Genomic DNA, 24,890 nt, shown 5'->3' with positions numbered 1-24,890 from the left:
TACTTGGTTTTGGTTACGGAGTCACGTGGCGCGGCCCTGCATTTATCCAACTATTGAGAGGCGTGGTTTGATATCAATATCAAATTGTTACAATGTTGCAATAGTGAGCATTTAGGACCGTTCTAATGATATTATATTTAATGTGTTCATATCTTTAATGTTATGGATTCACTACTTAGTGTGTCTACTTAACATAAAAGCCTACTTGTGTTATGGGTTGATACGAGAAAGGGCGTGTCGTGTGCCATTGACTAGTATTGTTACGATGCCAAAATAGCTAGGCCCCTACATATCATCTATTGATCTATGGAATTGTAGCCTTTCTCTACAATTACGTTTATTCATACTTTGTCATTAGATTCATATAATCGATATGTATTCAATATGCCGACTAAACCAGTAGCATAACGACGTTTGTATGACAGCATTGTTTAACAATATTAGGCTATAACAGCTGGCTAACGGGAAAGTCTAGTACACCCCCCCCCCCCCCTTCCTCTAATATATAATACAGGAGTTTTTTTTTATTGCAATAAAGGTTCCATAAACTACATGGAACCATACTCTTGACGATAACACATCTCTCCGTCTACCTCTGGGATATTGTGTACAACAACATTGTGCCGCATTTGACAGCATGAGCAATATGAGTTGGATGATTTATCCAATTCTGGCTCATTGCCAGATGAAAACTCTTTCTCTCTGCAGCCGTGTAATTTAATAGTGTTTATTTCCATTACTTAATTCTATTTAGCGTCTCATCCACCCACAGACACAACACAAGGAGCGGTCATCAGAGTTAACCACATTGCTGTTTGACTGTTAAGGCGGCTGCTACTGAAACTGCCAACTTGAATCGGTCTATTACCCATCATCAGACAATTGAGATATAGGACTGCTCAATCAGTATCTGTTTCCAGGTCCGTTTTTCTGAGATGGGGAATAACAGCCTAAAATCCTTATTTTCCAGATTAGTTTATTTTGTTTAACCATTTAAAGGCGCAGTCCATAACATGTGCATATTTAAATATCCCATGTCTACTAAATATTTACAGTTGTTGGGCTCACTAACATGATTATATCATATTCTTCAAAAGAATCAAAGGTTGGGCATATTATAACTAATTACAATACACTATCAACAATCAGCTGAAGGAAATCGAACAGATTGTACCTTTAAAAAAATAATCCAAACCATATCCATTCTTTCATGAAGAGACATTGTGTTATTCCATCTTTAACCCCACATTTCCGAACACCAGTGATTGAATAGAATAGGACCCCTTTAGTTCAAGTAATTTCTCCCGCCCAGCACAAATGAAGGCCTGTTGGGTGGGCTGTATCCATAGTAACAGAGGATTATAATTTCTCTGGATGAGCTACATCAGTTATGTAACTGAGCGGTCTTGGAGACATGTCTCATGTTGGCGAGCCTGGGAAAGATAAGCTCTTTAGGGGAAAGCCACAGGGATATTTTCCCCAGCCTGAGAAAGTAGATATACCAAAAGGGTTCTCCTTGGAACCAACAAAGGTTCTTCTATGGGGACAGTTTATGAATCCTTTTTGAATCCTCTTTTCTAAGAGTTTATGCTAGTCAATACTAGCCATCTGGTGGCATTTTTACTCACAATTTGCAAGGCTTGAGTACTATTAGCAGGCCTAATAAAAATAGATTCTTCATGCACCTATCATTGTTTATCTGTCATCGATGGCTGCACTGGGTAAGGTGCATCATTGTCCTGCTACTGAACTACAGTGAGGCTTACCTCAACATCGTTCACATATCTATGCTATGCATTCTCTATATGGTAAATCAGGTATTTCAAGCAAAACAAGACCTACATGTGAGAACATTTACGATAATGCTGGAAGATAATGCTATCTCTGTGAGATGTATGGAGGCAAGCTGTACTGTATCCAACCCATGTGACAGTGTTTTCCCTATCTGATCATGAGCTCAATCTTATCCTTTCAGAGCACTGGCATTAACATTACTTGCACTAGTAGCCCTGCTTCCTGGAACACACTGACGAAGAATGAAGTGTGTGGAATTAAGTGTGTGTGTGTGTATATATATATATATATATATATATGTGTGTGCCTGTGGAACTACCTATACATGTGTGCCAGTGTGTGAGTGAGTGCATGCATGCGCGTGTAAGTATGTGTGTGCACGTGTGTGTGTGTCTGGGGTAATGCCTCCCAGGTGTGTTGGAGACGTACAGATTGAGAGCAATGACGTCAAAGGAGCATCAAGATTGGTGTATACTATCTGGGGCTCCCTAAACTCAATGAACATCTGATTAGCATTTTGGTTATTAGCGCATTAGCTGCTGTAACTGGGACTGCATGGACGTCTCCAGCTCTCACCTGGGAGTTGATTGTCTACAATCTTCTTGTTCAGTGGTCCCTTAAAAAGAGATCAGCTGTGCACGTTATTCATATAGATTGTGTAAATGCCTTGGAGGAAGATGTGTGGACTCATTTGCAAGTTCAGTGACATGCTAGAATTATTATAACATATTCTTACACAAAGTCTGTCAACATGAGAATATTTGTTAATACGAATCTTTGTATAACAAGCTTTCCATTGTTTTATCCAACGTCAACTTTGACATCTCTCTTTACACTGACACACACATACATTTGTAGAATCTTAATTTGAGCCAGTTTGCTACAACATGAAAATAGTCCTGCAGCAACAGGACATGTGAATTATTACGTGGATTATAATTAATGAAAAAATTTTTGTAGGGGTTGATCCATTTTTCGTTAGGGCAAATCAAATCTGACATTTTAAAGTGGAAATTGCTAACTTTAGAAGCCTTTTTTTAACCTCGAATAGACTACAAGATTGCATTCCCTGCAAAAGAGTGATCAAATGAAGATACTACATCTGTAAATAACCTCCATTTAGACAACAGCTAAAAGGATCTGCCATTTCTTCTGACAGCTAAATTACTGCATGACACACAAAAAACAGACAGAGAGACACTCCCCAACATGTTCTCTGGCCCTGGAAAGTAGGCACTCAGGAAAGCTTTACTGTTTACACGTGTGTGGGAGCCAAGGTTTTAATAGTAAACTGAAACTAAAACTAATCATGAAAAAACAATAATTAACAAACCCATTCAAAAAAATAAAACTACACTGAATCTATTATCTTTGACTCCAAAACGAACAGAAATAAAAATCATCATGAATTATGTTCAGCTTTAGTTGTTTTTTTCTAAACTTTGGGCAAAAATTGAAGGGGGTTTTCAAGCTTTTGGGGTGTTTTCAAGCTACTGAATCTGTCAGGTCGAGCCGGCAAGGAGATGGCGATGTTTCAAATAGGCTTAGCTTGTGCATCACTAGCTATCACCAAAGATAGTACAGTATGACGATAGGCATTCTCCAATAAAAATCCCAGGTCACACTTCTAGGCGATGTCATGTGGACGTTAGCTAGCTAAGATCATGCGCAGAACCACACGGTCTAACGGTCATCGCTTGCTGAACTGTGCATATGCAGGCCGTCAAATCAAAGGCACTCCTTCGATATAAAGTAGTTTTTTGACGAAAATGAAAACGTCAGTTTGTCAATTTCATAAGGTCTGAGTCATAACATGTTTAACTACTTAAGACATTGGCTCGAATCTAGGCTGTGCCTTTAGATTTTGATATAATCAACAACTAAGGAAGATGTTTTCTCACTTCCCTCATTGACTTCTCAAACTCATGCCTGTTCTGCTTGGTCTGTTTCACAAGCATTCCCGGTAGTCTCACGATGTTGCGCCTCTGGGTTTAGAGAAACTCTGTGCTTTTTATTGTGATGAGATTTGTCCTAGAGGCAGAACTGATCGATTTCCCCTTAGGCCAGCTGGTAAGTCAAAATTGACTATTGTAAAACATTTATGAAAACAGAAATGCGTTTTTTGGTCATCATTTAAGGTTAGGTTTATGCATTCGGGTTAGCAGTATGGTTAAGGTTAGGTTTAAAATCAGATTTTATAACTGTGTGGTTTTGCTAGCTAGTGACCACTCTACAGAGCTGCATCCAGAACAAGATTCATGACGAAAAACGCTAACCTGTAAAAAACACGGCTGGGTAGCTAACTTTATTCTTCTGTACATGTACTACTTAAGTTAAAAAGCATTGGACTGGTGGCAGGTAGCCTAGCGGTGGTTAAGAGGGTTGGGCCAGAGTGACTAGGTGAAAAATCTGCCGATGTGCCCTTGAGCAAGGCACTTAACCCTATTTGGTCCTCTAAGTCGCTCTGGATAAGAGCGTCTGCCAAATGACTAAAATATGTTAACATGGGCGAGAGACTTTCCTCCCATCATATTTATTGCATCAGTCTCTGCACTATTCCTTTAAATTCCAAGTCACAAAAAAAAAAACTGTACAACACAAATGGCTCCTAGCCTCCCACACTTGCTTTCTGACCATAACACTAAAACTGAAACTAAATAATATAAAAACGAAATGTATAAAAATATTTTTATACAACTTAAACTACAAAAAAACAAGCAAATCAGGTCTGAAAACTAACTGAAATTAAACAGAATTTCTAATAATTTAAAAACAACTAGAAAAATTCTATCTAATATAAAAACAGAACTATAATAACCTTGGTGGGAGCTATAGAATTAGCTATCAAAGTTAAGAACGACCAGCGCTGGTACAGTGGTAGATACATTTCATGGGAGTTGAGGCCATACTTCTATTCAGTTAAATGTTGATTTTACAGACACGACCGTAGGCTCTTTGAAAAGTTGTAGAGACCTTTGTATTTGGAAGAAAAAGCGTTCTAAATGCATTAGAAACTCTCAGCTCTTATTAAATATAACAACTGACTTGGGATCAGTTCTTCCCACCACAGCTACGGCCAAACCACACTGAGTGAATAGACCCACAGTGTTCCTGGACCTGTGGTTATGGCTTTAGCAGTTAACCGCAGCACTGAGAGCAGAGTGTATGGAGAACACAAGGCCCCGTTTTAGTCTAACTGGCTATAAGTGGTTGCAAAGGGAAGTCTGTTCCTCACCCAACATCAGCCACAAATCACTGTCCCACAGCACACAGACCTCACTGACACTACAAAGGAGTTTACAGCTGAAAAAATACCTGTTTACATACCCTGTTAATGTCAACTTGTCTTGTTTTACAGAGTATGTTTGGCCCAGGAAATTAATATTGAATGAGTATAGTGGATCTCCAAAATACCTATGTCTAGCATTGATGGGCCGGTCAGAGTCATACAGACCCATATACACTATGTAAGACTGGTGTGAATATGTTTCACACCAACTAAGACAAGGGTTCTAAATTCCACCAACAATTCTCAACACCAGCTTCTGGCCTGTTCACACGTTACTGGCAAAATGTTTTCTGTCCAGACATCAACTTGGCTATGACAGCAGTGAAGCAAAGAAGCCACAGTTTGTGAACTAGGCCATGCTCATTATTTGTAGCATGTGTCATACAGAACATCATGTGAGTGAAAAAAGGTGTCCTACATCAGTGGTGGTCAAACCTCTCCTCAGGGACCCCCAGCCGTTCCATGGATTTGATGTATTCCAGAGCTAGCACACCTGATTCAACTTGTCAACTAATCATCAAATCCTTCCTTAGATGAATCAGGTGAGCTAATACAGGGCTAAAACAAAATAGTGAAACGTCTGTGGGTCCCCAAGGAGAGGGTTGAGAACCACTGCCCTACATAACAAGAGAAAATGAAAAATCTATCACCTATATGTTTGCAAATGGAAACTAGGTTTAGGGAGAATGAAAGGGAAATGGGGGGCTGTAATGTGTTGAAACGGCCATAAAGTGTTCTCGTTAAACGAAAGCAGAGCAAGGCTTTTACCGTAGAGCCAACTAGTCCACAAGTTTCCACCAAAGGGTCCCAGACCTGCATACTCATTATGTTTCCCTCCCTCTCTAACAGCTTCCAGGCCCTAGAAAATGAGCCTGGAATTACAGTCTGTGTGTGTCTGTGTGCTAGCTTATGTGCATTTGTGTGAGTGTGTAAGTACACTACCAGTCAAAAGTTTTAGAACACCTACTCATTCAAGGGTTTTTCTTTATTTTTACTATTTTCTACATTGTATTATAGTGAAGACATCAACACTATGAAATAACACATGTGGAATCATGTAGTAAGCACAAAAGTGTTTAACAAATCCAAATATAATTTATCTGAAATTCTTCAAATAGCCACCCTTTGCCTTGATGACAGCTTTGCACACTCTTGGCATTCTCTCAACCAGCTTCATGAGGTAGTCACCTGGAATGCATTTCAATTAACAGGTGTGCCTTGTTAAAAGTTCATTTGTGGAATTTCTTACCTTAATGCGTTTGAACAAATCAGTTGTGTTGTGACAAGGTAGGGGGTATACAGAAGATAAGACAAAGGTCAGTCAATACAGAACATTTCAAGAACTTTGAAAGTTTCTTCAAGTGCAGTTGCAAAAACCATCAAGCACTATGATGAAACTGTCTCATGAGGACCGCCACAGGAATGGAAGGCTAAGAGTTACCTCTGCTGCAGAGGATAAGTTCATTAGAGTTACCAGCCTCAGAAATTGCAGCCTAAATAAATGTTTCACAGAGTTCAAGTAACAGACACATCTCAACATCAACTGTTCAGAGGAGACTGTGTGAATCAGGCCTTCATGGTCGAATTGCTGCAAAGAAACCACTACTAAAGGACCCCAGATAAAAGGAAGAGACTTGCTTGGGCCAAGAAACATGAGCAATGGACATTAGACTGGTGTAAATTTGTCCTTTGGTCTGGAGTCCAAATTGGGGATTTTTGGTTCCAACCGACGTGTCTTTGTGAGACGCGGTGTGGGTGAACGGATGATCTCCGCATGTGTATTTCCCACCGTAAAGCATGGAGGAGGAGGTGTGATGGTGTGGGGGTGCTTTGCTGGTGACACTGTTTGTGATTTATTTTGAATTCAAGACAAACTTAACCAGCATGGCTACCACAGCGATACGCCATCCCATCTGGTTTGGGCTTAGTGTGACTATCATTTGTTTTTCAACAGGACAATGACCCAACACACCTCCAGGCTGTGTAAGAGCTATTTGCCAAGAAAGAAAGTGATGGAGTGCTACATCAGATGACCTGGCCTCCACAATTCCCCGACCTCACCCAAATTGAGATGGTTTGGGATGAGTCGGACCGCAGAGTGAAGGAAAAGTAGGCAACAAGTGCTCAGCATGTGGGAACTCCTTCAAGACTGTTGGAAAAGCATTCCAGGTGAAGCAGGTTGAGAGAATAAAAACAGTGTGCCAAGCTCTAATAGTACATTTCAAGCACGGGCGCAACTTTCACTGGGGATGCAGGGGGACCGTCATGTCCGTCCCCCTACCACATTCTTAAAGTCCATTTTTGTCCCCCTCAGTTTTATTGGAATGTGATACAAACAAGGAAATGGTGGGATTTAGGACCATTCGGTTGCCTCCGAGCGGTCGGGTAGGCTGTTTGGAGTGAAAAATGTCCCCACCCACTTCTTAAACCAAAGTTGCGCCCGATTTCAAGTAATATCAAGCCATAAGAAAATACAAAATATGCCTCCTCACTTGGTATAGCATTTACCTTATGTACTGATAACCATTCTACCCAGGTTACCTTGAATGGTTTTCCTTATCATGGTGCAGTACTGTAGTGTTTGTCCACACTGAAGTTCTGCCCATCAGTGAAACCCTCCCGGGCACAATGCCCGCAGGCAACCCCATGTCAGGCCTGCCACCCTGGATCAAAGACTCAGGAGCACGGAGAAGTAAGCCCAGACAAAGTACACAGACACAGCCCTGAACAGTGAACAGACAAGTGTTTTCATTTGTAATAGTCAATGGCAACCACTCAGATATGAAAAGGAGCTCAATATAAAGTTTAAAAGGTCTGGCTAGCATGCGCAGGGAGAGAATCAAGCCAGGGCCAGTTACTCAATATTGATGCAAATTTCTCCCATGTAATTCTATTTCCTCCCCTATCCCAGTGTGCTGCTGAGCTTTCTCCATTGTCTGACTGGCCCATACTGGGCTCAAACCAGTGGTCCTCTGCATCACAACCCCTCTAATAGTCCAAACAGGTTGAGCCACGCAAAGGATACAAAATTGGATGGCTCCCGACACATTTCAAGCTAGCTGAGGGGTGCGCTGAAGTTACTTTAAAACACTGTTACACCGGCTTTTGGATGGAAAATAAGCCATTCAGATTCAGTTCTGCAATGCCCTAGTTTTTAAACTCAGTCACTAGAACCCAGTTATGCACATGTGTTGAAGCAGTCAGACCCCCACACAATCCCAGGGTATTGGTTTTAGCTCATGAAACCAGTAGGCCTGACTCTTTCCTTGCAGGGTTGGGGTCAATTCAAATTGAAGTCAGTCAATTCAGGAAGTAAACTGAAATTCACATTCCAGTGAACTGGCATTATTTATGTAACAACTTCTCAAACTGAGAAGCATTTCTTTGGCAAGTGTCAATGATTGAATTGAAAGCACTTCCTGAATTGAACCCAGCCCTGACTTATGAGGTTTGAATTTCAATGAATGAAATATTTTAATTAATCTTAACATTGGCCATGTCTGGACATTGCAGGGCATCAGCTGGCCAACACTAAAGAAAGACACTTTAAATTTGTCATTTTATTAAGGAAAACTGTGAAAGTGACGATTTTGCAGTAAAAAGCTTGTAAGGTACATTTTAAAACTCTTGAGACTGGACGTCTTTGGCATTGCTGCCGTCGTCTTTAGGTAGCTTGGTCTTCTTGGGGAGTAACATGACTTGGATGTTTGGAAGGACACCACCCTCCGATATGGTGACCGCACCCAGCAGGGTGTTCAGCTCCTCATCGTTCCGCACAGCTAGTTGGATGTGCCGTGGAGCAATGCGCGACTTCTTATTGTCACGGGCCGCGTTGCCCGACAGCTCCAGGACTTCAGCGCAGAGATACTCCAGTATGGCAGCGAGGTAGACTGCAGCTCCTGTACCAATGCGGGTAGCGTAATGTCCCTTCTTCAGTAGACGGTGAATTCTGCCGACAGGAAACTGGAGACCTGCCCTGACAGAGCGACTTGTAGGAGTCTTCGATTTGGAGACAGCTTTCTTTCCACGACCAGACATCTTGCAGTTTCTGAGATACAAAGTACATGTTTAGTGGCTGTTGAAATTATTCAAACATTGACTCAAGTGTATCGCCAATATGCAACCCCTCCTGGGAAGAGTTGTGGATGCAAAGAAGCTAATGCACCTGCCCTTCAGCTGGTGCCCACTCAATCACTACCATTCCACAGGCACACTATTTACACAGTTAACAAAACTACCAGAACACTTGCACTTTAAGTCAAAATATAGAAAGTTAAGAGGACAAGGCATTACACACAAAGGAGAAATTAGGAAAAAACGAAAGACGTCTATACTCACGGCGACAGGCTGTTTGCAAGAACTAGAAGAAGCCTAAACTGGAAATAACAGCAGCCATAGAGCGTTTTTTATGAAGGGAATAACAAGTTGCATAATTGAGGGGACCCGGTTTCCAAAGTCACATGTCGTAAATACTTATGTCTGATTGGATAGCCAATTAGATTAGAGGAAATTCACATGGGGTCCAATTCCAAATCGAGCCCTAGGCCCTACTCCTTACAACTCTGGATATATACAGTACGTTAGCAGATCCGATAGGGTAGGTGGAAGTTGTGCCATCTATCTTTCACCTATTCTGTGTTCAGATAATTTCACATTAGTCTACCAGAAAATATTATATTAGAAGAGTGTTTCCCAACTCCGGTCCTGAGTACCACAACAGTACATATGTTTGTTGTACCCGGACAAGCGCAGCCGATTGTACTTGCCAACTAATCATCAAGCCCTTGACAAGTTGAATCAGGTGCTTTTTCTTTTCCGGCGATACAACAAAAATGTGTGCTGTTGGAGGTACTCGAGGACCGGAGTTGGGAAACGCAATATCAGAAGAGGGGAAGGATGAAAGGCAGCATGATGATAATGGTGTTATTGTGCCATCTAGTGAACAAGTTAGGATGTTACTCTCCGATGAAGTAGTCATGTTGAAGACGTCCCGCCCACTTTGGCATGGATTGGTTGTTACTGTGAAGGGGGCGTGTCAAGCTGCAGGGTGAAACACCAATAGTATCAAATGTTTAATTGACGTCATCACGGAGTGCCAGAGAATTCCGGAGACTTTCCCACATGTGAAAAAAACATGGGGACACTATTTAGATGTTTTTCTCTCTAGCTAGTATTTGTTCTTCGGTCAGCACCAAGAAATAACAATATTTAGCGTTTTCTGTGATTGATTTAACATATTATCTTGACCTGTTTTCAACATTTGTCGCGCTAGCAAACTTTTCAGCTCTCAAGTTAGGCAGCTAATTTAAGTTAGCCACCTTGGTAACATCTAGCTAGCTATCATGGATTACTCGGACGAAAATGCGGTGCAATTCCACGGGGATGAAGAGATTATAGAAGTCATCGACCTTAACGAAACAGAGCAAAACCCAGGTAATGATGGTTGCATGCTTAGCTAGATAACGTTAGTTGGTCAGAATCAGATGCTTCAAGGGGTGTGATTTAGTTAATGACCTTATAACTATGTCATTGATCGAGCAAAATAAATTGTCTCTTGGACGCTGGTGGCATTGTCTTGGTTTGACCTTCTATGAGTTAATGTCGTGGTATAAAACTAAGAGAGATACATGTGTCAAGTACAGTAATACCTCACTCTAACGGACAGATGATTTGGCGGATGAGTTCGAGGACGTGGACGTCGGAGAGACTGAGGACGGAGACGATGAACAGGACGACTGGGATACCGATGACGAGATGGAGCAGGAAAAGGAGCAAGATGACAGCGAACTCACCTTTTCCAAACACACGGGTACTAGCTAGCTAACTATATCACCTGACTAGTGCTTTTCGTCAGTCTCTTCACAACTCAGTGGCAGTTGCCAGTAGTAGGTCCATCTCATTATCTTGTCCATCACCACCACCACTATGTTGATAGGATTTGACAGTAAAGGGTGGATTACTTTAGTCATTTCATGTATTCCAGGTATTGAAGGGAAGGAGACAGGGTGGAAGCTATTGGATAGGCCAGGGACATGTATAGGTCTCTTTTTTTCTGTTGTCACATTGACTTGTGTTTTCCAGGCTCAGTGTTCTGTGTGAGTCTGGACCCAGCCACAAACAGCTTGGCTGTGACCGGAGGAGAGGACGACAAGGCCTATGTCTGGAGAGTGAGTGATGGGGAAGTGCTGTTTGAATGTACAGGTGAGTCTCCATACTCTCCAAGCTGTCATCAATTAGTTGTTGTGGTTTTAATTTAGCTTTGACATCCCAATAGTACATTTCTTTATGCTACAGGATAGTTGAGCTCAGAATAAACAAATATTTGTGTTGCTCCCAATAGTAAACCCCAGTCCTTTTCCCACAACCGTAGGCCATAAGGACTCTGTGACCAGTGTTTTATTCAGCTATGATTCTTCCCTGGTGGCCACGGGGGACATGAGCGGGCTGATCAAGGTCTGGAAGGTGGAGACCAAGCAGGAGGTGTGGTCCTTTGAGGTGGGAGACCTGGAGGTGAGGAAGAACGCAGCCCGGCCCAAAACAGGGTGCGCATATTTGTTGTAGCCCAGCAGGAACACACTGCCACACCTGATTCAGCCTGATTAAGCTAGGTAGTTAAATCAAGTTTTGGCATCTGAAGTTGCTGTGTTTGTTAGTGGATGGAGTGGCATCCCTGCGCCCCGGTGCTGCTGGCGGGCATGGCGGACGGTAACGTTTGGATGTGGAAGATCCCAGGGGGTGACTGTAAGACCCTGCAGGGCCCCGGCTGCCAGTCAACTAGTGGAAAAGTCCTGCCAGACGGTGAGACTGTCTCCCCAGCCAAGAGTAAAGACAATTCAGCACAGAACACTCTACTATGATCTGTGCTGCCAGGTTGAACATGTAACAACTTTGTCTTTTCTCCACAGGGAAGAGAGCTGTGGTGGGCTATGAAGATGGGAACATACGACTTTGGGACCTCAAGCAGGGAAACGCCACCCATGTGATTAAAGGTGAGTTTGGCCAAGTTGTCGCACGCATGAACAGAGTTTGTGACAATCCCCACTACTGCCAGACGGCAGGATGTGTGTCATGATCACTGGGATTAAGTGTGGAATACCTCATGAAAATCAGTGTGGAATGTGTTTATTAGTGTACATGGCTTACTTTATATCTAGAGCAGATGACCAAACCCCAAATCCTAATCTTGACTATTCTGAGGATAAAACAATAATAACTGCCACTGGACCAGCGGTAAGGGACAACTTCTATCCCCACTCAACTGTCTCCTCACTTGTCTGGCCACCTCAGGTCATGATGGGCACCAGGGGGCGCTGACGTGCCTGGCCTGTAACAAGGACGGCTCTCTGGTGCTGACGGGCTCCGTGGACGGCCGCGCCAAGCTCATCAACACTGCCACTGGCAAGGTGGGCAGCGGGCACTACTGCATGATGGAGAACACATCACTACTGTATTATAGAGAACACATCACATACTGTATTATAGAGAACACATTACATACTGTATTATAGAGAACACATCACTACTGTATTATAGAGAACACATCACATACTGTATTATAGAGAACACATTACATACTGTATTATAGAGAACACATCACATACTGTATTATAGAGAACACATCACATACTGTATTATAGAGAACACACCGCATACTGTATTATAGAGAACACACCGCATACTGTATTATAGAGAACACACCGCATACTGTATTATAGAGAACACACCGCATACTGTATTATAGAGAACACACCGCATACTGTATTATAGAGAACACATCACTACTGTATTATAGAGAACACATCACATACTGTATTATAGAGAACACATCACATACTGTATTATAGAGAACACACCGCATACTGTATTATAGAGAACACACCGCATACTGTATTATAGAGAACACACCGCATACTGTATTATAGAGAACACACCGCATACTGTATTATAGAGAACACACCGCATACTGTATTATAGAGAACACACCGCATACTGTATTATAGAGAACACACCGCATACTGTATTATAGAGAACACACCGCATACTGTATTATAGAGAACACACCGCATACTGTATTATAGAGAACACACCGCATACTGTAGGATAGAGAACACACCGCATACTGTAGGATAGAGGACACGTAACTACTGTAGGATAGAGGACACGTAACTACTGTAGGATAGAGGACAAGTAACTACTGTAGGATAGAGGACACGTAACTACTGTAGGATAGAGGACACGTAACTACTGTATTATAGAGTACGTGTACAGTTGAAGTCGGAAGTTTACATACACTTAGGTTGGAGTCATTGAAACTCTTTTTTTCAACCACTCCACAAATTTCTTGTAAACAAACTATAGTTTTGGCAAGTCAGTTAGGACATTTACTTCGCGCACGACACAAGTAATTTTTCCAACAATTGTTTACAGACAGATTATTTAACTTATAATTTACTGTATCACAATTCCAGTGGGTCAGAAGTTTACGTACACTAAGTTGACTGTGCCTTTAAACAGCTTGGAAAACTCCAGAAAATTATGTCATGGCTTTAGAAGCTTCTGATAGGCTAATTGACATAATTTGAGTCAATTGGAGGTGTACCTGTGGATGTATTTCAAGGCCTACCTTCAAGCTCAGTGCCTCTTTGCTTGACATCATGGGAAAATCAAAAGAAGTAAGCCAAGACCTCAGAAAAAAAATTGTAGACCTCCACAAGTCTGGTTCATCCTTGGGAGCAATTACCAAACACCTGGGCCAGCACAGAAATTTTTTTTTTTTTTTAAATTGTATGAAATGTATGCATTCACTACTGTAAGTCGCTCTGGATAAGAGCGTCTGCTAAATGACTAAAATGTAAAAAAAAAAATACCGCTCAGGAAGGAGACACGTTCTGTCTCCTAGAGATGAACGTACTTTGGTGCGAAAAGTGCAAATCAATCCCAGAACAACAGCAAAGGACCTTGTGAAGGTGCTGGAGGAAACGGGTACAAGAGTATCTATATCCACAGTAAAACGAGTCCTATATCGACATAACCTGAAAGGCCGCTCAGCAAGGAAGAACCACTGCTCCAAAACCACCATAAAAAATCCAGACTACCGTTTGCAACTGCACATGGGGGCAAATATCGTACTTTTTGGAGAAATGTCCTCTGGTCTGATAAAACAAAAATTGAACTGTTTGGCCATAATGACCATCGTTATGTTTGGAGGAAAAAGGGGGATGCTTGCAAGCCGAAGAATACCATCCCAACTGTGAAGCACGGGGGTGGCATCATCATGTTGTGGGAGTGCTTTGCTGCAGGAGGGACTGGTGCACTTCACAAAATACATGGCATCATGAGGCAGGAAAATGTGCATATATTGAAGCAACATCTCAAGACATCAGTCAGGAAGTTAAAGCTTGGTTGCAAATGGGTCTTCCAAATGGACAATGACCCCAAGCATACTAGCAAAGTTGTGGCTTAAGGACAACAAAGTCAAGGTATTGGAGTGGCCATCATAAAGCCCTGACCTCAATCCTATAGAACATTTTGTGGGCAGAACTGAAAAAGCGTGTGCGAGCAAGGAGGCCTACAAACCTGACTCAGTTACACCAGCTCTGTCAGGAGGAATGGGCCAAAATTCACCCAACTTATTGTGGGAAGCTTGTGGAAGGCTACCCGACACGTTTGACCCAAGTTAAACAATTTAAAGGCAATGCTACCAAATACTAATTGAGTGCATGTAAACTTCTGACCCACTGGGAATGTGATGAAAGAAATAAACACTGAAATAAATAATTCTCTCTACTATTATTCTGACATTTCACATTCTTAAAATAAAGTGGTGATCCTAACTGACCTAAGACAGGGAATTTTTACTAGGATTAAATGTCAGGAATTGTCAAACTGAGTTTAAATGTATTTGGCTAAGGTGTATGTAGACTTCAACTGTAACTACTGTAGGATAGAGGCCACGTAACTACTGGAGCTACGGTAGAGGCCACGTAACTACTGGAGCTACGGTAGAGGCCACGTAACTACTGGAGCTACGGTAGAGGACGCGTAACTACTGGAGCTACGGTAGAGGCCGCGTAACTACTGGAGCTACGGTAGAGGCCGCGTAACTACTGGAGCTACGGTAGATGCCACGTACAGAGGATAGTGGGAATGAAAACAGTACTTCTGGGTTTACATGGTGGGACAGATGACGTGATGACATGGGGAGGTTGACATGCATTATTCACAAGGAAAAGGTTCTGTCATGTGTTCAATGGACCAACATGTTATGGGTTTTAGAGATGTGCTGTCCTGCTACTTATCCGTTGGTATATGCTGTATAACTGGAATGTATCTAACGGGGTGTGTAGGTGTTGGGTGTGTTCTCTGTGGACGGGGCCAAAGCCTCGCAGGAGGATGCTGAGGAGACCAACTCGGTGGAGTCAGTGGGGTTCTGCAATGTGTAAGACTTCATGTTTTTAACATAAGACCAGAATCACAAGTTAACCTTAAATGAACTACATGGCATAAGGTGTGTAACAGTTGCCATGTTTTGAACGATGCCGTGTTCTCTGTTGTCCAGGTTGCCCCTGATAGCGGTGGCGTATCTGTATGGGACCCTGGCTATCTATGACCTCTCCTCACAGGTCCTCAGACACAAGTGTCAGCACCAGGTAAGAAACCAGCCATCCAACAGGCTCCCAACTCACAACCAAACCCCCAATAATCCTCCGATCATGGAATGTAGAGACGTGTTGCTCTGCTATTTTCATATGCCTTGATATATGCTCTATAACCGACTGTGTGTGTGTGTGTCAGGCTGGCATTGTTAAACTGCAGTGGGAGGAGTCATCCTCTGTGGTGTCCACCTGTAGTCTGGACGGGGCGGTGAGGCTGTGGGATGCCCGCTCGGGAACCATGGTGTCAGAGTACCGTGGTCACCAGGCGGAGATCCTCGACTTCACTCTCAACAGGTACACACACACGCTAGTCACAGACCCTAACCTTTTCAATTAGGCGTATGAACAAAACGTCTGACCCTGCATCAGTGGTTATGGGGAACTTGTATTCTACTTACTTGAGCCAGAAAGGCTCCTATTCTCATCTGCCTCTCTCCTCCTCCCTCACAGAGAAGCCTCTATGGCAGTCACTGCCTCTGGAGACCACCAGGCCAAAGTCTTCTGCCTCCAACGACCAGACCGTTAACAAGAGGAGCAGAGGGAGAAAGAGCGAGAGAAATGGGGATGGACTCAACCCCGATCGCGCTTTGTCGACAATGCACCTTAAAGGCAGTGTTCCCGTTTTTGTGGAGACCGTTTTAACGGTGGACACTGCATATATCGGCTCAATCCGAAGTTGTCCTTTAAATGACGCATTGTCAACAAAGCGCGATTGGATTGAATCCCAGCCTTTCATTGTGTTTTCTCACAACTGAGGGTTTTTGAAGTGTCTTGTATTGATTGTGGTCTGTCTGATCTATAGTAGACCTGCAGTGTTCTAGAACTGCCAGCCATTCTACTCAGGTTTCTCAAGTAGAACCCACACAAAAAAAATGCATTCTAAGTAGTGTAGATGTTGGAACATGTCAACCTAGAGGCAATGAAGCATCTAACAGTAGACCAATGGGATACGTTGTGTGGTCCTTGATTTTTATCACTAAATACACTTTCAACTACACCTTGGTGTTCACTGTGCGATTTGGTTTGATGACAATTATGAATACACATTAAGGTAAAAGAGCTACGTAGAGATGGAGATCTCGATGATTTCGCCATAATATCTGGTGATTTGTGGAGTGTAATCCTCACTTTCCCCCTAAATCACCCCAAATTATGTCAACTCAACCTTATGTAAATATACTGCTAAAAAAAATAAAGGGAACACTTAAACAACACAATGTAACTCCAAGTCAATCACACTTCTGTGAAATCAAACTGTCCACTTAGGAAGCAACACTGATTGACAATACATTTCACATGCTGTTGTGCAAATGGAATAGACAACAGGTGGAAATTATAGGCAATAAGCAAGACACCCCCAATAAAGGAGTGGTTCTGCAGGTGGGGACCACAGACCACTTCTCAGTTCCTATGCTTCCTGGCTGATGTTTTGGTCACTTTTGAATGCTGGCGGTGCTTTCACTCTAGTGGTAGCATGAGACGGCGTCTACAACCCACACAAGTGGCTCAGGTAGTGCAGCTCATCCAGGATGGCACATCAATGCGAGCTGTGGCAAGAAGGTTTGCTGCGTCTGTCAGCGTAGTGTCCAGAGCATGGAGGCGCTACCAGGAGACAGGCCAGTACATCAGGAGACGTGGAGGAGGCCGTAGGAGGGCAACAACCCAGCAGCAGGACCGCTACTTCCGCCTTTGTGCAAGGAGGAGCAGGAGGAGCACTGCCAGAGCCCTGCAAAATGACCTCCAGCAGGCCACAAATGTGCATGTGTCTGCTCAAACGGTCAGAAACAGACTCCATGAGGGTGGTATGAGGGCCCAGCGTCCACAGGTGGGGGTTGTGCTTACAGCCCAACACCGTGCAGGACGTTTGGCATTTGCCAGAGAACACCAAGATTGGCAAATTCGCCACTGGCGTCCTGTGCTCTTCACAGATGAAAGCAGGTTCACACTGAGCACGTGACAGACGTGACAGTCTGGAGACACTGTGGAGAACGTTCTGCTGCCTGCAACATCCTCCAGCATGACCGGTTTGGCGGTGGGTCAGTCATGGTGTGGGGTGGCATTTCTTTGGGGGGCCGCACAGCCCTCCAAGTGCTCACCAGAGGTAGCCTGACTGCCATTAGGTACCGAGATGAGATCCTCAGACCCCTTGTGAGACCATATGCTGGTGCGGTTGGCCCTGGGTTCCTCCTAATGCAAGACAATGCTAGACCTCATGTGGCTGGAGTGTGTCAGCAGTTCCTGCAAGAGGAAGGCATTGATGCTATGGACTGGCCCGCCCGTTCCCCAGACCTGAATCCAATTGAGCACATCTGGGACATCATGTCTCGCTCCATCCACCAACGCCACGTTGCACCACAGACTGTCCAGGAGTTGGCGGATGCTTTAGTCCAGGACTGGGAGGAGATCCCTCAGGAGACCATCCGCCACCTCATCAGGAGCATGCCCAGGCGTTGTAGGGAGGTCATACAGGCACGTGGAGGCCACACGCACTACTGAGCCTTATTTTGACTTGTTTTAAGGACATTACATCAAAGTTGGATCAGCCTGTAGTGTGGTTTTCCACTTTAATTTTGAGTGGACTCCAAATCCAGACCTCCATGGGTTGATAAATAGGATTTCTATTGATTATTTTTGTGTGATTTTGTTGTCAGCACATTCAACTATGTAAAGAAAAAAGTATTTAATAAGATTATTTCATTCATTCAGATCTAGGATGTGTTATTTTAGTGTTCCTTTTATTTTTTTGAGCAGTGTATATTGGGCCCTGTTGAAATACTTTAGAAATGCATCCGTCCTTCCTTTTCTGATGTAATCACGAATCTGGATTGGTGGAAATAATGTGATAACTTTGCTTTCCCCTACCCCATCACTGACCTTAAGGAAACATGGAAGGAAGGGTCCATCTCTGAAGTATTGGGACAGAGCCATGGGCTTTGTTCTGCTGTTTGTTGGAACCATTAAAGACGTTTTCAACCCAAGTCTCTAAGTTGTCCTGGTTCTTTCCCAGCATCAGCTCTGCCTGAGAAGGCTTTGTGCAGACCGTCATTGACTCACATACTGTCTCACAAATGGCACCCTATTCTCTATATTGGCCTTCTTTTGGCTAGGGCTGTGGTCAAAAGTAGTGCACTATATAGTGAATAGGGTGCGGTTAGTTACACACTGTAGGGACCAGAACACTGCTCTGATTTAGAGGTATGATAAGCATACTACAAAGTCAACTGCATCATCAAGAGATGACCTAATTTGTTGTTGTAAGCTTGGATCTGTGTGCTTGATCTAATGCATTCAGCCACGCTACAGGGTGCCCTAGCCAAAATAGCTTCTAGGCTAATCTAACATTATACAGATATGACTCAGTAACAGTGCATTTGGAAAGTATTCAGACCCCTCGACTTTTTCCACATTTTGTTACGTTACAGCCCTTATTCTAAAATGTATTAAATAAAAAATGTTCCTCAGTCTACACACTACCCCATAATGACAAAGCAACTGTATTAAAATAAAAACGGATACTGTATTTACATAACTATTCAGACCCTCTGCTATGAGAGTCGTAATTTAGTTCAGGTGCATCCTGTTTCCATTGATCATCCTTGAGATGTTGCTACAATGTGATTGGAGTCCACCTGTGGTAAAATCAATTGATTGGACATGATTTGGAAAGGCACACACCTGTCTATATAAGGTCCCACAGTTGACAGTGCATGTCAGAGCAAAAACCAAGCCATGAGGTCGAAGGAATTGTCTGTAGAGCTCCGAGACAGGATTGTGTTGAGCCACAGATCTGGGGAAGGGTACCAAAGAATGTATGCAGTATTGAAGGTCCCCATGAGATGCTAAGCTACAGGACTGTTTTGCGTCTGAGTCTGTAATACCAACGTGTTTCAAGCAGACCACCATAGTCCCTGTGCCCAAGAACTCTAAGGTAACCTGCCTAAATGACTACCGACCTGAAGCACTCACGTCTGTAGCCATGAAGTGCTTTTAAAGGCTGGTCATGGCTCACATCAACACCATTATCCCAGAAACCCTAGACCCACTCCAATTTGCATACCGCCCCAACAGATCCACAGATGATGCAATCTCTATTGCACTCCACACTGCCCTTTCCCACCAGGACAAAAGGAACACCTATGTGAGAGTGCTATTCATTGACTACAGCTCAGCGTTCAACACCATAGTACCCTCAAAGCTCATCACTAAGCTAAGGACGCTGGGACTAAACACCTCCCTCTGCAAGTGGATCCTGGACTTCCTGACGGGCCGCCCCAGGTGGTAAGGGTAGGTAACAACACATCCGCCACGCTGATCTTCAACACGGGGGCCCCTCAGGGGTGTGTGCTCAGTCCTCTCCTGTACTCCCTGTTCACTCATGACTGCACGGCCAGACACGACTCCAATACCATCATTAAGTTTGCCGATGACACAACAGTGGTAGGCCTGATCCCCGACAACGACGAGACAGCCTATAGGGAGGAGGTCAGAGACCTGGCTGTGTGGTGCCAGGACAACAACTTCTCCCTCAACATGATCAAGACAAAGGAGATGATTGTGGACTACAGGAAAAGGAGGACCGAGCACGCCCCCATTCTCATCGACGGGGCTGTGGTGGAGCAGGCTGAGAGCTTCAAGTTCGTTGGTGTCCACATCACCAACAAACTAACATGGTCCAAGCACACCGACAGTCGGAAGAGGGCACGACAAAACCTATTCCCCCTCAGAAGACTGAAAAGATTTGGCATTGGTCCTCAGATCCTCAAAAGGTTCTACAGCTGCACCATCGAGAGCATCCTGACTGGTTGCATCACTGCCTGGTATGGCAACTGCTCGGCCTCCGACCGCAAGGCACTACAAAGGGTAGTGCGTACGGCCAAGTAAATCACTGGGGCCAAGCTTCCTGCCATCCAGGACCTCTATACCAGGCGGTGTCAGAGGATGGCCCTAAAAATTGTCAAAGACTCCAGCCACCCTAGTCATAGACCGTTCTCTCTGCTACCACACGGCAAGCGGTACAAGAGCACCAAGTCTAGGTCCAAGAGGTTTCTAAACAGCTTCTACCCCCAAGCCATAAGACTCCTGACCATCTAATCAAATGGCTACCCAGAATATTTGCATTGCCCCCCCCTTTCTTTTACACTGCTGTTACTCTCTGTTATTATCTATGCATAGTCACTTTAATAACTCTACCTACATGTACATTTTACCTCAATTACCTCGACAAACCATTGCCCCGGCACATTGATTCTGTACCGGTACCCCCTGTGTATAGTCTTGCTATTGTTATTTTACTGCTGCTCTTTAATTACTTGTTATTTTTCTTTCTTTCTTTTTTACTGCATTGTCGGTTAAGAGCTTGTAAGTAAGCATTTCACTGTAAGGTCTACACCTGTTGTATTTGGCGCATGTGATAAATACAACTTCATTTGAACACAGTGGCCTCCATCATTCTTAAATGGAAGAAGTTTGAGAACAACCAAGACACTTCCTAGAGCTTGCCGCCTGGCCAAACTGAGCAATCGGGGGAGAAGGGCCTTGGTCAGGTATGTGACCAAGAACCCGATGGTCACTCTGACAGAGCTCCAGAGTTCTTCTGTGGAGATTGAAGAACCTTCCAGAAGGACAACCATCTCTGCAGCACTCCACCAATCAGGCCTTTATGGTAGTGGCCAGATGGAAGCCACTAAAAGGCACATGACAGCCTGCTTGGAGTTTGCCAAATGGCACCTAAAGGACTCTCAGACCATAAGAAACAAGATTCTCTGGCCTGAATGCCAATTGCCACATCTGGAGGAAACCAGGCACCGCTCATCACCTGGACAATACCATCCCTATGGTGAAGCATGGTGGTTGCAGCATCATGCTGTGGGGATGTTTTTCAGTGGCAGGGACTGGGAGACTAGTCAGGATCGAAGGAAAGATGATCAGAGGAAAGGACAGCAAGATCTTTGATGAAAACCTGCTCCAGAGCGCTCAGGAACACCGACTGGGGGCGACGGTTCACCTTCCAATAAGACAACAACCCTAAGCACACAGCCAAGACAACCCAGGATTGGCTTCGGGACAAGTCTCTGAATGTCCTTGAGTGGCCCAGCCAGAACCCAGACTTGAACCCCATCGAACATCTCTGGAGAGACCGATAATGTGTGCAGCGACGCTCCCCATCCAACCTTACAGAGCTTGAGAGGATCTGAAGAGAAGAATGGGAGTTAAACATGTTTATGTTTTGGGTTCTAATGGGGGTACGACAGTAGAACTAAGCTAATGGGGCATTTTAAGTTATATTCTTCAAGAATCAGGGGCTATATATCTTGATTTTATTCGTCAAATGTATTCTAGCTTTTAAAGGGGAAAGCACATACATAAAGTGTAGGAAAATCTAGGTGAGGATACCCTCCTTTCTAGGAGGAGGCAGTGGCCACTAGTCCAGTGTTTCCCAACTCCATTCCTCCAGTACCCCCAAGTAACAGTATACATTTATGTTGTACTACACCTCATTCAACTTGTCAACTAATCATAAAGCCCTTAATAAGTTGAATCAGGTGAGTTTTTTTTGGGGGGGGGCTACAACAAAAATGTGGGCTGCTGGGGGTTTCTGTAGGACTGGAGTTGAGAAAGTTAGGCTACCATATTTTCCTGTGAACCTGAGGGGCTAAAATGATCTCCTGTGTCATGACAAGCCCTTTCCTCTAGGAAAAGCCTCATAAGCAGATGTTTATGTCCTGTAAGAATGTAATGATATTGCTGTTTTATTGCAGTGGCCTATATATTCTACCCAGCAGGAAATGCATTAGCCAAGTAGCTACTGTTTTGTTGCTATGCCAATGCTTGTGAAATGTCTACCTCTTTACCAAACTGGTCTTTAGAGAGAGTGTGTGGGAGGGACAGAGCTAGTATAACAGAAAGACCAAGGCATTATCACATTTTATAGGCGTGTTTAGTAGTTGTTTGTCAGGATTTGCAAAGGCCCAAGCACAGTAACACTTACCATCCTCATCTAATTCCTATTTAATCATGTGTGGGTTTTAATATAGCTGAAGGATAGTGCTTTATCCTCTGTTGTAGTTGGTTGCCAGGATCCAATGAGACTGTGTATGATTGGTCATGGATATGGTGATGAAACCCAGACAGGGACGACACAGGTCTGGAGAACTCTACAGTCAGATGCACAGGAAGCTACTGGGTTTAACGTATGGCTTCCACCGCCATCACTCTTCTCCTCTCATCCCTCTATAGTCTATTCTATATCCTCCTGCATCATTCCACTCTCCTCCCAATCCTCCCATTTTATCTGTCTATTCCTCGCTATTGCTGCCATCACTCCCTCCTCTTCTCATGTCTGAATTCTCCCCCTCCTCCTTCCATCAATCCACTCCTCCCCAATCCCTCCTTTTACCACTCACCTGCTTTCTTTTCTCTCTATTCCATCCATCACCGTCCTCCTCTCCTTTCTCTATTCCCCCCCTCTTCCACACAACAGAGACCCCTTTTGCTACATACATACAAACGTTCACACAACATCCTCTCAACGTTACCTCAGCTTATGGGCATGGCTGGGGTTGGTTGGAGCTGGCCTGGCGACCTGGCAAAAGTAACACCTGCGATGCGTGTAATTGGTCTTAGAGCGATATGAGGGTTTTATGTTTGTCTGTCGCAGTGCCACTGCTAACGTTAGTGTTTTTGGCCTCAAAGGTTAATGTGTGTGTGTGTGTTTATCACAAAAGGAGCTGCCCAGGGATTTAGCAACAGCCTGTCTCTAAGGATTTACAGCCTGTGAGAGGTAGTTAGTGGAATTCAATAGGGGTCGTCCACAAAGAGAGTATAGGCTACTGTAGCAAACCGATTCAGTGAGAAAGAGGTGGTTATATTAGATGTAAAAGTCAACACATTTATTATTACAGCTATGTTTATTATCCTTTACTAAGTCAGTTGACTGAGAACACATTGATTCGTAGGAGATATGGGGAGAGTTGTGGCTGAGATTCTCCAAATAGCTTTGGAGAACCATATTATTTATAGAAGATTCTAGAGAACGAGATAAAAGGAGAATAATTTCAATTGTCTTTTTGCTGTTCCCTATAAATATCTTTGGAGAACCATATCATTTATAGAAGTTTCTAGAGAACTAGATAAAAGGAGAATCATTTCTATTGTCTTTTTGCTGTTCTCTATAAATAGCTTTGGAGAACCATATTATTTATAGAAGTTTCTAGAGAACTAGATAAAAGGATAATCATTTCTACTATTTTTGTTTTTTGCTCTTGTATTTCCTAGAAGACAGAAATCCTAAAAGTGAGGGAGCCTTTGGTTTATGTCTGAGTGTTCTCTGTCATCTTCATCCTTCAACTGACTGATAACCCTCCATATTGTATGATATGTGTGTGTGCACATGTTAGTATTGTGTGTGTCTGCTTGTGCATGTTTGTATTGTGTGTGTGTGTGTGGGGGGGGGGTATTGTGTGTGTGTGTGTGTGTGTGTCGTCCCAGCACAATGTCTCGTTAGCTAGCAGGCTTTGGAGAAGAGTTGTGTTTAAAAGCGTTATCACATTGTAAGCTACGGGCCCCCAGTGCTACGGACCATTCCGTCTCAGTCCAAACTATTGCTGAGGGAGTCTGTGTTTATACAGCATAACTGGCCGACTGGAAGCCCGGCCGTCCAACTACAGACATGTTTAAAGATGATGCTTATTTGACCAGCTCTATGTATTAGTATACTGTATATACCGTTAGGTGTAAATGTTTGAAAAGGACATACATTCATAGGAATCTTGTGTTGGATACAGGAGCATCTGGGGTTGTGTATTGAGAAGTAAGGAATGTGTGCGTTGGGGGCCGGGTGGAAAAGGAACATACCGAAGAGGATAGTTGTAGACATGTAGTTCATCACATGATCTTCATTCATAATGGCCAATCATTTCTTCATTTAAGATGGCCAATAAGGCATCATTTCATATACACATCCGCAGTCCACCCATTTCTCAAATGGATAATGTGAATACTCCCTTTATCTCTGTTGTGGCACCTGACTCTGACAGCAACTCACTGCTTACAGGCACTGCTCCCACTTCCCCTCTCTGAGTGTACTTCCCCTTTAAGACCCAGCATCTGTTAGGAAGCCCCTGCACTCAGCTCCTCTCTGCCTCACCACAAGG

The 24,890-nt window shown here is 43.6% G+C and overlaps 2 protein-coding genes across 2 annotated transcripts; one reads left to right on the top strand and one right to left on the bottom strand.

Moving 5' to 3' along the window:
* Positions 1 to 8,628: 8,628 nt before the first annotated feature.
* On the bottom strand, positions 8,629 to 9,820 carry LOC106575627 (late histone H2A.2.2). Its single transcript, XM_014152237.2, has 2 exons — positions 9,422 to 9,820; positions 8,629 to 9,131 (listed from the first exon to the last, which is right to left on the bottom strand). The coding sequence occupies exon 2, from the start codon at positions 9,119 to 9,121 to the stop codon at positions 8,702 to 8,704; it is 420 nt and encodes a 139-aa protein (XP_014007712.1). The 5' UTR covers positions 9,122 to 9,131; positions 9,422 to 9,820; the 3' UTR covers positions 8,629 to 8,701.
* A 341-nt stretch (positions 9,821 to 10,161) lies between these two features.
* Positions 10,162 to 16,952, top strand: LOC106575628 (angio-associated migratory cell protein). The gene is made up of 11 exons (XM_014152238.2): positions 10,162 to 10,516; positions 10,749 to 10,892; positions 11,165 to 11,284; positions 11,454 to 11,593; positions 11,737 to 11,881; positions 11,989 to 12,072; positions 12,371 to 12,486; positions 15,430 to 15,521; positions 15,642 to 15,732; positions 15,878 to 16,032; positions 16,189 to 16,952. The coding sequence occupies exons 1-11, from the start codon at positions 10,426 to 10,428 to the stop codon at positions 16,262 to 16,264; spliced, it is 1,254 nt and encodes a 417-aa protein (XP_014007713.2). The 5' UTR covers positions 10,162 to 10,425; the 3' UTR covers positions 16,265 to 16,952.
* Positions 16,953 to 24,890: the final 7,938 nt, after the last annotated feature.

The sequence above is a fragment of the Salmo salar genome, chromosome ssa17, assembly GCF_905237065.1.
Source record: "Salmo salar chromosome ssa17, Ssal_v3.1, whole genome shotgun sequence".
Lineage (NCBI taxonomy): Eukaryota > Metazoa > Chordata > Actinopteri > Salmoniformes > Salmonidae > Salmo > Salmo salar.
Note: the sequence above shows the minus strand (reverse complement) of the source record. Positions and strands in the feature narration are given on the sequence as shown.